This window comes from Primulina eburnea, chromosome 10 (assembly GCF_022965805.1).
Source record: "Primulina eburnea isolate SZY01 chromosome 10, ASM2296580v1, whole genome shotgun sequence".
Taxonomy (NCBI): domain Eukaryota; kingdom Viridiplantae; phylum Streptophyta; class Magnoliopsida; order Lamiales; family Gesneriaceae; genus Primulina; species Primulina eburnea.
Window position 1 is genome coordinate 34784048 of NC_133110.1, and position 12902 is coordinate 34796949.

Below are 12902 nucleotides of genomic sequence, written 5' to 3' on the forward strand. Positions count from 1 at the left end.
TAAATTTTTCAACCACCATAAATTAATTAATAAATTTAATTTTTTATATATATATAAAATTAAATTAAGTAATTGGCTCACCACCACCACTAAATTTTATAATATATATATATATGGATATCTATGTGCTTCCTCTCTTTAATACTTTATCCAGACAACCCTACTAATACACACACATATACAACGCCGCCGTGCATCTCCACCGTCCATAATGGCGGCTGCTGCTCCGACCTCCACCTCCTCCGCCATGCGCAACCAATCCACTTTCTCTTCTTCATCCAATTCGCCGAAGCTTCTTGCCAGATATGCCCTTTGTCTCCCCCGTAATACCCAGAAGGCAACAGCATTTGTCTCCCGTGGCCGGGGACTTCGAATCTGTAACGTCCTATCTTCTCCGGAGAGGGATACGCGACAAGAAGAAGCTTTTATCTCCCGATTTGCTCCCGATGAGCCGAGAAAGGGATGCGACATACTGGTGGAAGCGTTGGAACGGGAAGGCGTCACCGACGTGTTTGCGTACCCTGGTGGCGCGTCGATGGAGATTCATCAGGCGCTCACGCGCTCCAAGACCATCAGGAATATCCTTCCTCGCCACGAGCAGGGTGGGGTCTTCGCCGCCGAGGGGTATGCACGCGCATCCGGGTTACCTGGAGTCTGCATCGCCACCTCCGGCCCTGGTGCCACCAATTTGGTGTCCGGGCTGGCTGATGCCCTCCTGGATAGTGTCCCGATCGTCGCCATCACAGGCCAGGTTCCCCGCCGCATGATTGGTACCGATGCTTTTCAAGAAACCCCCATCGTCGAGGTAACTCGGTCCATTACCAAGCACAACTATCTCGTGTTGGATGTTGAGGATATACCTAGAATTGTGAAAGAAGCGTTTTTCATCGCGAGGTCTGGCCGCCCTGGTCCAGTCTTGATTGATGTTCCTAAGGATATTCAACAGCAAATGACAGTTCCGAATTGGGCACAGCCTATGAGTTTAACTGGTTACTTGTCTAGGTTACCTAAGCCACCTAGTGAGAGGTTGTTAGAGCAGATAATTAGGTTGATATCCGAGTCTAAAAGGCCGGTTCTTTATGTGGGTGGTGGGTGTTTGAATTCGAGCGAGGAGTTGAGGCGGTTTGTGGAGCTCACAGGAATTCCTGTGGCGAGTACGTTGATGGGACTTGGTTCTTTTCCTGGCTCGGACGAGGAGTTGGCCTTGCAAATGCTGGGAATGCATGGTACTGTTTATGCAAACTATGCCGTGGACAAGAGTGATTTGCTTCTTGCTTTTGGGGTTCGGTTCGATGATCGCGTGACTGGTAAGTTGGAGGCGTTTGCTAGTCGAGCTAAAATTGTTCACATTGATATTGATTCGGCCGAGATTGGTAAGAACAAGCAACCACATGTTTCCCTTTGTGCGGATATTAAACCGGCTCTCAAGGGTTTGAATTGGATATTGGAGGAGAAAGGGGAAGTGGGTAAGGTTAATCTTGATTTTTCGGCCTGGAGGGAGGAACTAAAAGAGCAGAAGATGAAGTATCCCTTGGGTTATAAGACATTTGGTGATGCTATTCCTCCTCAATACGCAATTCAGATTCTTGATGAACTGACCGGTGGAAATGCAATCATTAGCACTGGTGTTGGACAGCATCAGATGTGGGCTGCGCAACATTATAAGTACAACAGGCCTAGGCAGTGGTTGACTTCCGGTGGCTTGGGGGCTATGGGGTTTGGACTTCCAGCAGCCATTGGAGCTGCCGTTGCAAGACCAGATGCTGTCGTTGTGGATATTGATGGTGACGGGAGTTTCATAATGAATGTGCAGGAGCTGGCCACCATTAGAGTGGAGAACCTTCCGGTCAAGATTATGTTACTAAACAATCAGCATCTGGGAATGGTGGTCCAGTGGGAAGATCGTTTCTACAAGTCTAACCGGGCACATACATATCTTGGAAATCCTGCGAAAGAGACTCAGATTTTTCCCGATATGCTTAAGTTTGCTGAGGCTTGTGATGTACCTGCCGCTCGTGTGTCAATGAAGGATGATCTAAGGGCAGCAATTCAAAAGATGTTGGATACCCCTGGACCATACTTGTTGGATGTAATTGTACCTCATCAAGAACACGTCTTGCCTATGATCCCGAGTGGAGGTGCATTTAAAGATGTGATCACCGAGGGCGATGGAAGAACTAAATATTGATGCCACAAGTAGCAGGGCTGGATATGGATGCTTTATAATAAAGTAGAGGCGTGAGGAGAAGGAGATCCGTGTGTTAGTCATATCCTATGTTTTGGTCTTGTAAGATTAATATGCTGTTTCTATTTATAGTTGGTTGTGTGTTTTGTGGATCTCTTGCTTATATTTGAGCATGATGTTCTGTCTTGTTAAGCTGGTTCGATATCGCTGATGCTAGGCATTGATGAAGTCTTCCTATAAATCAGGTGCATCTATGAGTTATGATTTATCAATACCACCTTGCCTGTTAGGTTCTTTTTGGTCTGTAACTATGTGATTGAATAAATCCCTTTCAGTTTGTGTTTCATTTGTACTTTATGACATTTTTAGGTGAAAACTTGAGAAGAATGATGCGCTCTAAATGAGCAAACATACATATAATTGGCATAAGTGAAGTTCAGGACAAGAATAATGACTCCATCTATCCTTTTGTGGAAGTCCTTTATTCCACGGTTATAAATTTTACAGCCTGTTTAGCTGTAAAGGAACTCAAAAATTGTCCGAGGGCTTACAATTTTGAAAATGTTCGACAAAAAAAAAAACATCAATAAAAATTGGGTTACCTAGATTATGTAAGAAGATTTTATTTTATTTGGTAAAAGATCAAAATATCTGTATAAATGTATGATAAGATACTTTTCCATGATTCATCGACTCCATAGATTTCTATCTTTACTGAACTTTGTATTTCCACCTCCTCGAAAGATTGTTCACTAAAACTCTTCAAACTACATACTAATTTTAATAGTCTATCATTTCTTATGTTATAAAAATATTCTATGACAATGATATTATCGACATTGTTAGGCTTCACTGTTTTTTATCTAAATATTTTTAACAATTTAAGATCTAACGATTTGTAATATTTTGAGACTATTTGGGAATGTTAAGTTTAAAAAGCTAGCATTCGATGCGTACATGTATATTAAAATTTTGGTGTTGAAACAACTTGTGAGAAAAATGTAGAGATTTTATTAAAATTAAAATCTTTAAAAGGTTTTTCATGAATTTTTTTTTTTTTTTTTTTTTTTTTTTTTTTTTTTTTTTTTTGTATTAGAGTGATATAATCATTACAAATCTAAAAGTATATATAAAAATTAAAAAAAAAATTGTTAGGACATGAAGTCTGCTCTTCGCAATGATCTTTCCTCCCTGGAAACAAGTGTCTCCCTCCAGCAAGCAAAACATAATCTTGCTCATATTAACCTATGCCTTGGTCTATCAGAGCAAATGACTCGTGTTCAAACGAATCTAGAACAACGCATAGATGCCCAAGGCGCTCAGCTTGCAGAGATTATGACTTTCCTTGTTCATGGTGATGTCAAATGGGGAAAGAGAGCGATAAAGAGTAATTCAAAAAGCAGAATTATCTCTTATGAAAGAATTACATGAGTTAAAAGGAAAGGGAGAAAAGGCAAAAACAGTAGAACAAAGTTCAGGTCCAAAGAAACACTAAGTTGGTTGGTTACTTTGTATGTTGTAATTTCATTTACTTAATGAAATACAATATATTTTGCTCTTATATATCTCCTTCAAAATTATTGTGTTACATAGCCTTGCAGCTAGGTTTTGTCATCACCAAAAAGAGAGAAATTATTAAGAAATTATTATTCATAAGAATTTTGGTGTATGGCAAAAACAAAACAACACGAAAACAGCTGCGGTTTATATATGTGACATGTATCAGTTCAACCGCCCAGCTCAACATATGTAATATCTTTCTAACCTGCTAAAGCTCAAAGAAGTCTCGACCGCTTGTATTTCAGACCGCTGGAAAATTCTATCATCTGAATAAAGAGAAGCTTGATCAGATCATTAAAGAGAACCATTTATTGCTCAAAGACATTCTCTGAACGGCTCTATACAATCAAAGTATTACACCGCCTCGTAATCAACTTATCCTTACGTCAGTTCTAAGAATGATCTACATTTATATCTCTATCCCAGAAAAAGGAAGATCAAGTATAGACTTCAAGTTCTAAAGATGAAAACAGTTTCTATAGAAGGAACTCCTCTTAGAAAGTGCTTCAGAACTATGGTGAGCAAAAAGAACATTAAATGCGTTTATTGAAGAACATTTAATGCTCATAAAGTCGATAGCAACACATCTGTTCAGAGGATCAGGTTAACGTTGCATGTCCTTTCCAACTGTTAAGGAAATCGTGTATATTAACGGAGTAGTATGCTAAGCAGACACACCTCTTGACAACTGAAAAATTATCGTAAGATTGCATATTTCAAAGATCTCCGAGCGCTAAAAAGTCTACATACTTCATCACTCTTTCAGCATGCTATGAAAAGAAATACATTCGATCATCTAAGGATCATTTTCGTGCTACTCAAACCAAATTGATTATTCATATCAGTAACCTTTCGGTTTTTTTCGATTTAGTCTTGGTGTCTGGTGAACTAAGTGTTCTTAAATATCCAGTAGTGTAAAGTGATCACTAAGAGTTCCAAAACAGACAGTGAGATAAGTCCTGATTGGAGTGCGCTGTTGCAAGAAGTTTGTAAAGCCAAAGTCTTTTAGTGAAATCCTTCCTAAGGAGGAAGAAGGGGTGACGTATGAGTATTCATTCTCCAAACATCCATAAAAAATCTTGTGTCACTTTACTTCTCACAAGCACTTACTTTTCCAGTTTCTAATTGTTGATTAAGCATGTTAGCATGTTTAAGTTTCTATTGGAGATTGTGAACCGTTTTCTGCACTTAATAGTTGTTCACATTTCCAACCGCTTGAGAAGAATTTTCAACCGCCTAAAAATGGTTGAAATAAACATTTTAAAGAAGAAAATTTGAAATAGTCCATTCATCCCCCCTCTAAACTCTTTCTCGATCCCAACAATAACAATTATTAGAGCATAGTTCGTGGAATTTCCAATACCAAAAATTTAGAGTTGAAGTTGCCGTTGATTAATTTGGTGAAGCAAAATCAGTTTGGGGGGCTCAGACACTACATATTATCCCCTTTCATTTTAGAACTTTCTTGGAGATTGCGGATAAGGTAAAATTTAATGGTGTTTCTGAAAATATTATTATATTGAGTTTGTTTCCATTTTCTCTCATGGATCATGAATGGAATTGGCTCCAGTCACTACCATTAGGCAGTATTACCACATGGCTAGACATGACTTCAAAATTTCTTGATAAATATTTTCCAACAGCCAAGTCTGTCGAACTGAAGATTGAGATTAACACATTCAGAAAACATGAGTTCGAGCAATTTTATGAAGCATGAGAACACTACAAAGATTTTCTTAGGAGGTGTTTGAACCATAATTATGAAGATTGTGTTCAAATTGAGTTGTTCTATAATGAGTTGAATACCTCGACAGGGATGTCAGTTAATGTGGCTGTTGGTGTAACGATCTTTGTAAAAATGTCTGATCAAGCCTATGACATGATGGATCATATGATCATCAATAATTTTCAATTACCTTCTTAGAGATCCTTAGTGAAGAAGTATGCTTGAGTTCATGGGGTAGATACTATCACATTACTCACTGCTTAACTGCACTTACTACATAGATAATATCAATGAACAAAGGAAATCAATCAGCACCTGAAGTAGTTGCAATAGTTACTGAGGAAGGACCTAGCACCGAGGAAGTTCAATATGTCAATAATATGAATTATGGTAGCTATCGAGGAAACCCTTCGCCTAAATACTATAATCCTGGTTTGCGTAATCATGAAATTTTTTTGTATGCCAACAATAAAAATGTTTTGAATCCTCTTACATGGTTCAATAATCAGAAAGGTGAGGGTAGACCATCTTTAAAATATTTGATGAATACTTTTGTATCTATATCATCAAAAAGAATCGAGAAGACTGAGTCTAGGTTGGATAATATTGAGACACATATGAGTAACATGGGTGACACGATGAAATCTCTTGAGTTTCAAATAGGAAAACTTGCAGTTATGATAAAGGACCAACAAAGTGTTCAGTTCTTTGTAATATTGCAATGAATCCCGAGAAGCAATGTAAGGATATTACTTTGAGAAGTGTGAAGGAAATTGGAATTGTGGATCCAATGGTTGAAGCCGATGAAGAGAATAAAGTAGCAAAGTGGTACTTGAGGATGACAAGTCTATGGAAGAAAAGAGTAGTAAGCCCGTGATTTTGCCATAACAACAACCACTACAAAATGCAATTCTAACATATCATTGGCAATTTAAAAAACAAGTACTTGATGATAAGTTTTAAGTTCCTTGAGAATTTCAAGAAGATTCTCATATCAACATCTCTTTTGCTGATGTTTTGTTGCAAATGCCTAACTATACCAAATTCATTAAGGACGTGATGTCAAAATATTTGAAGCTGCAAGATTTGACTGAAGAGTACAATGCGATTCTCCAAAAGAAAATACGACAAAAATTAAAAGATCCAGTGAGTTTTACTATGCCTTGTATTATTGGTGGTTATCATGTTAATAGAACACTTTGATATTTAGGAGCAAGTATTAAACTTACCACCATCATATTGCAATTAGCAGATAGGTCCCTAACATATCATCGTGGAATTTTCGAGGATATACTCGTACAAGTGGACAAATTTATCTTCTTAGCTGACTTCGTGATACTAGATATGGAAGAAGATCAAGATGCTCCATTGATCTTTGGAAGACATTCTTAGCCACTGGTAAAACCCTGATTGGTGTGCATAAAAAAATGTTTCCTTTGAGAGTTGGTGATAAAACAATGGTATTCAATATTTGTTGGTCCCACGTGCAGAATTTGAGATAATAAAACCCGAAAATAAAGAATAAACTGGACACCAAATTTTACGTGGAAAACCCCTAAAAATTATTAGGGTAAAAACCACGGACAAGATGAAAAGAATTTCCACTATAATATTTTGTGGTGTACAACTCACTCACTGTGTTTCCAAAGAGAACACACACTCTCTTAATACAGGAGAACAAAACACCTCACAAATATTATAGAACTAAGCACTCAAATGCTTATAAGATGAGAGACAACTCGAAGAAGGGATGATTTCAGAATGAAGGAGAGAGCTCTATTTATAGAGCCTCATGTTAGTGTGAAAACGTGTATAAAACGCGTCTTCCATCTTCTCACGTAATTCCCGTGAAATTTCCTGCAGCCAACCACTACACGTTTCTTTGACTGGTCCCCCTTCATGTAAATGTTTGTCGACATTTCTCCCACTTGGAGATTTGATTGAGAATCAAACACATCTCCACACATCCTTTCAATCTTGCCATTACCTGCTGCTTACGTCTCTGCTAGGCCACTTGAGAATCTACACCACTCAAACTTATCAGTGTTCACTAGCTTGGTCAGAAAATCAGCTATGTTTTCTTTTGTATGAATCTTCCGCATATCCACAATTCCTTCTTCTACTACTTCCCTCACAAAGTGAAATTGGACTCCAATGTGTTTCGTCCTCGAATGAAAGGCTGGATTCCTTGCTATGTGCAAGGCACTCTGACTGTGACAAAACAAAGAAACATTTTATTTTGTGCCCGATCTCCTCCAATAACCTTTTAATCCATATTGCCTCCTTGCAAGCTTGAGTAGCTGCCATGTATTCTGCCTCTGTTGTAGATAACGCTACAACTGTGTGTAGTTTTGAAACCCAGCTTACTGCTCCCTTCGCAAGTGTAAACACATAACCAGTAGTAGATTTTCTTTTATCAGGATCACCTGCATAATCTGAATCGACATAGCCCCTGAGTGTAAAATCCGATCCTCCATAACATAATTCAGCATTCGGGGTACCCTTAATGTATCTAAGGATCCTCTTAACAGTGCTCCAATGCTCTCTTCCAAGATTCGCCATATACCGACTAACTGCTCCCACTGCTTGAGCAATGTCCGGTCTTGTACAGATCATGGTGAACATCAAACTTCTCACTGCTGATGTATATGGTACTCGAGACATCTCCATCCTCTCTGCTTCACTAATAGGATACATCTCGGAGGATAACTTGAAGTTAACAGGAAGAGTGGTCGATATTGGCTTACTATCTTGCATGTTGAAGCATTGCAAGACTTTCTTCAAATAATTTTTCGGAGAAAGCCAAATCTTTCTGTTGCTTCTGTCTCGGTGAACTTGCATCCCAATAATCTTGTTTGCTGGTCCCAAGTCTTTCATATCAAATTCCCTAGCCAATTGTGCTTTCAATTCTTGGACTTGATATTTGTTGAGGCCTACTACCAATATGTCGTCCACATACAACAGCAAAATGATATAATCATCACCAGACCTATTGAAATATGTACAAGGGTCTGCACTCAGTCTGTTGTATTCAAGGCTCATGATATAGGAATCAAATCTCTTGTACCAACACCTCGGCGCCTGTTTGAAGCCGTACAGAGATTTGTTCAACCTGCAAACCAAGTTCTCTTTGCCCTTTTCCGCAAAACTTTCTGGCTGGAGCATATAGATTTCTTCTTCAAGATCTCTATGAAGAAATGCCGTTTTCATATCTAGTTGTTCTAGATGTTGGTCAAACACCGCACACAATGCCAACACTACTCTGACTGTTGTAAGCCGAACCACAGGAGAAAATATCTCATTGAAGTCAATGCATTCTTTCTGAGTATAACCTTTTACCACTAATCTAGCACGATACCGCTCCACTTGGTTATTGCCATCACACATGATCTTATAGACCCATCTGTTTCCAATGGCTTTTCTCCCTCGTGCTAGTGTAACAAGATCCCAAGTTTATTTCTGTCTAATGCCTCCAACTCTTCTTGCATTGCTATCATCCACAAAGATACATCAGAGCTTTGAGTAGCCTCGTGGAAACTCGATGGCTCACCATCCTCTAATAATAGACAATATGCAATATTGCTTTCAGCGACATAATCTGAAAGCTAACATGGTGGTCTTCTGTCTCGAGTTGACTGCATCACATTTGACACCTCAGACTCAACATGTTATTGTTCTTCATGCTCTGAAACCGTCCGTCTTATTTTCCACCTGAAAAATAGTAGTTTCTGAATTCGGTGTGCAAAGGTCTCCCTTTACTTTATCTTCCTCGAAGATAACATCCCTGCTGATGACAAGCTTGTGAACAGTAGGATCCCACAAGCGAAATCCCAATACTCCATCAGCATAACCCAAAGATACATTTCTGGATTTCGAATCCAACTTTGATCTTTCTTGCTCATTGTACAGAACGTACGCATGATTTCCATATGTATGCAAATGAGAATAATATGTCGGCTTCCCGGTCCACATCTCCATCGGAGTCTTCAGATCAATCGCCACTGAAGGAGAACGATTGATAATATAACCAGCGGTTTTGACTGCTTCCGCCCAAAATGACTTGTCTAGACCCGCAGTCCTCGACATAGCTCTTGTTCTGTCCAAAAAATTTCTGTCCATCCGCTCTGCCACTCCATTCTGTTGAGGTGTGTAAGTCGTCGTGAATTGCCTTTTGATGCCCTCATGTTGACAATATGCATCAAACTCATCACTGGTATATTCTCTTCCATTGTCAGTCCTCAAACACTTGATTTTCTTTTCAGAATCAAGTTCAACCTGCGCTTTGAAATCTTTGAAGATCTGAAAAACATCTGATTTCTTCTTGATTGGATACATCCAACATCTCCTAGAGAAATCTTCAATGAACGAGACAAAGTATCTCGCTCCTCCTAGGGATACAACCGGTTCTTGCCAAACATCTGAATGAATCAGCTCCAATATACTTTTGCTCCTGGCAGTAGAAGTGTCAAACTTTAAGCTATGTTGTTTATTGGTAACACAATGCTCACAAAAGGGTAGTGACAATTTTGCAAGTCCTGGCAGCAGCTTCCGTTCTGAGAGAATTTTCAACCCTCGTTCTGACATATGCCCGAGCTTTCTATGCCATAACACTGTTAATTCTTCTCCTGAACCAACTGTCGCAACAGCTAGTTCCGCCTCTTTGTGTGTTTCTCCCAAAAGTACATACAGATTTGCAGCAACTTTTTCCGCCTTCATAATCACAAGCGCACCCTTCACAATTTTCATGATCTCGTTCTCGATCCGAGTTTCGCACCCGATGTCATCCAATTGCCTCAAGGACAACAGATTTTTCGTCAGTCCCTTCACATGTCGTACCTCTTGTATGGTGCGAATGGTGCCATCAAACATTTTAATTTTGATAGTACCGACTCCAGCGATTTCCAAGGCATGATCATTTCTCATGAATATAGATCCTCCTGAGACTGGTTCATAATGATCAAACCATTCTCTCCGAGACGTCATGTGCCATGTCGCTCCTGAGTCCATAATCCATGTGTCACAAAATTTGTGCCTGCCTTTTGCAACAGTTGCCGCTTCGCTGAATAATATTTCACCACTGCCTCAAGTACTGGCCACATTTCCTTGAGAACTCTTTTCGATACTCGTACATTCTTTCTTGAAGTGCCCTTTACCGTCACATTTATAGCAATAAATATTTTTCTTCTTACTTCTCGACTTTGATCTACCTCGTCTTTGGCTCCCACTGGAGTCACGGTCCATGCTTCCTCTTATCATCGGTAAAACCTCTGCCTATTTCGAGGTTACCAACCTATCTTCCTCATTCTTGCGTCGGCTTTCTTCTCCGAGAACCGCAGTTAAGACATCGTCGAATCTTAGAAAGCCCATAAGAATCTTGTTGGTTATGTTGATGATAAGTTGATCATATGAATCTGGTAGACTTTGAAGTAAAAGCTCCGCACGTTCATTTCTCCTATTTTATGTCCCATGGAAGTGAGTTAGGCAAATAAAGTATTTAGTGTATTGATATGGTCGGTTATCGATGAGGATTCCGTCATTCGAAGAGTATAAAGCCTTCTCTTTAGGAAAATCATATTATGTAGGGACTTGACCTCGTACATCTTTGTCAGAGTATCCCAGATAACTTTGGCTGTTTTTATCTCAGAGATACTTGACAAAACTTTGTCTGCTATAGCCAAGTGTAAATTGGCAACAACATTATCATTCATCTCATTCCACTTTCCATCTTCCGTAATTTCCACCGGTCTATCTCCAATAGCCGCCAAGCAATTCTCCTTTCTTAAAACTGTTTGTATCTTTATTTTCCATAATATAAAATTGCTTCCGTTGAATTTTGCTATCTCGTACCTTTCCGCCATCATGTCTACAAAAATTTAGTAGACTGGACAAAATAATCCCGCTTTAAATTAAAAATCTCAAAAAATATTTTCTGATGTGGAAGATCAGTCTAGGCTGCAACCACAGAGCATACTCAGAATTTTAAGAAATTTTAAACCAAGGATCTGATACCACTTGTTGGTCCCACGTGCAGAATTTGAGATAATAAAACCCGAAAATAAAGAATAAACTGGACACCGAGATTTACGTGGAAAACCCCTAAAAATTATTAGGGTAAAACTACGGGCAAGATGAAAAGAATTTCAACTATAATATTTTGTGGTGTACAACTCACTCACTGTGTTTCCAAAGAGAACACACACTCTTTTAATACAGGAGAACAAAACACCTCACAAATATTATAGAACTAAGCTCTCAAATGCTTATAAGATGAGAAAAAACTCGAAAAAGGGATGATTTCAGAATGAAGAAGGGAGCTCTATTTATAGAGCCTCATGTTAGTGTGAAAACGCGTATAAAACGCGTCTTCCGTCTTCTACGTAATTCTCGTAAAATTTCCTGCAACCAACCACTACACGTTTCTTTGACTGGTCCCCCCTCATTTAAATGTTTGCCGACAATATTTACAAGGCCATCAAAGTGAGATTCCAAAACCCCAAACTTTCTTTCTCTTTTTACCTCTGCGATTTTGGTGAAAATTTAGTATAATTACATCAAAATTTTCAACCAAATAATTTAATAAACATCAATAAAATTTTAATGTTTAAATATCACGATTTAAAGTTTTTCTTATCACATAAACAAATTAAAATTTGTAATAATATTCAAGATATGAGAGAACGATCGAATTCATAATTTTAATATATACAAGAACATAAGTAATTTTACAAAAAAATGCCTAAGTGAAAAATAAAACAAATTATTGATATAATTTGGGGTGCATACAATAGGTTTTTTTTTTTTTTTTTTTTTTTTTTTAAATTTGAGCAAAAAAAATTAAATTTGCCAAAAATACAAATAAAAAATTTAAAATTTTTTCATAAAGTGGGGTTTCAAACCCCTGCCCCTTTAACCTTTTTTTTTTTTAAATTTAAAATTTTAGTTTTTTAACATTTTGATAAATATAATTATTTTTAAATAAAAACCAAATAATACCGATGTTTTATAAAAATAGTCGAAATTAAATTTATAAATCGACATAAGCGATTTTTTCAAAATAAAATCAGATTAGAATTAATCAAACTGATTTTTTTAATGAAATTTGTTATAACTATCATTCTTCATATAATCGAAAATTTTGTTCATCCATAATTATTCGTTATATTTGTTAGTGTTTTTGTTAATTTTTTTAATTTAAAATTTTGACATCCTTACTACTATAATTAATTTAATATATATAATTTATTATTATTTGTAATTATTAAAAAATATTTATATTTATTAACATATAAAACACTTGAAATTTTATTCGTAATTGTCGCTCCAACACGTGAATACAAATTTTATTTGTAAGAACAACTTAGCGGGCCGGGCTTTCCGTGAAATAAAAACTTATTTGCAAGCCTGGGAGAAACCTATAAATACACATGAATG

At 37.7% G+C, this 12902-nt stretch overlaps 1 protein-coding gene across 1 annotated transcript; it reads left to right on the top strand.

The window, feature by feature from the left end:
* The first annotated feature begins 132 nt into the window (after window positions 1–132).
* On the top strand, window positions 133–2531 carry LOC140803363 (acetolactate synthase 2, chloroplastic). Its single transcript, XM_073159220.1, has one exon. It carries the CDS (start codon window positions 212–214, stop codon window positions 2186–2188), a length of 1977 nt encoding a protein of 658 aa, XP_073015321.1. The 5' UTR covers window positions 133–211; the 3' UTR covers window positions 2189–2531.
* Window positions 2532–12902: the final 10371 nt, after the last annotated feature.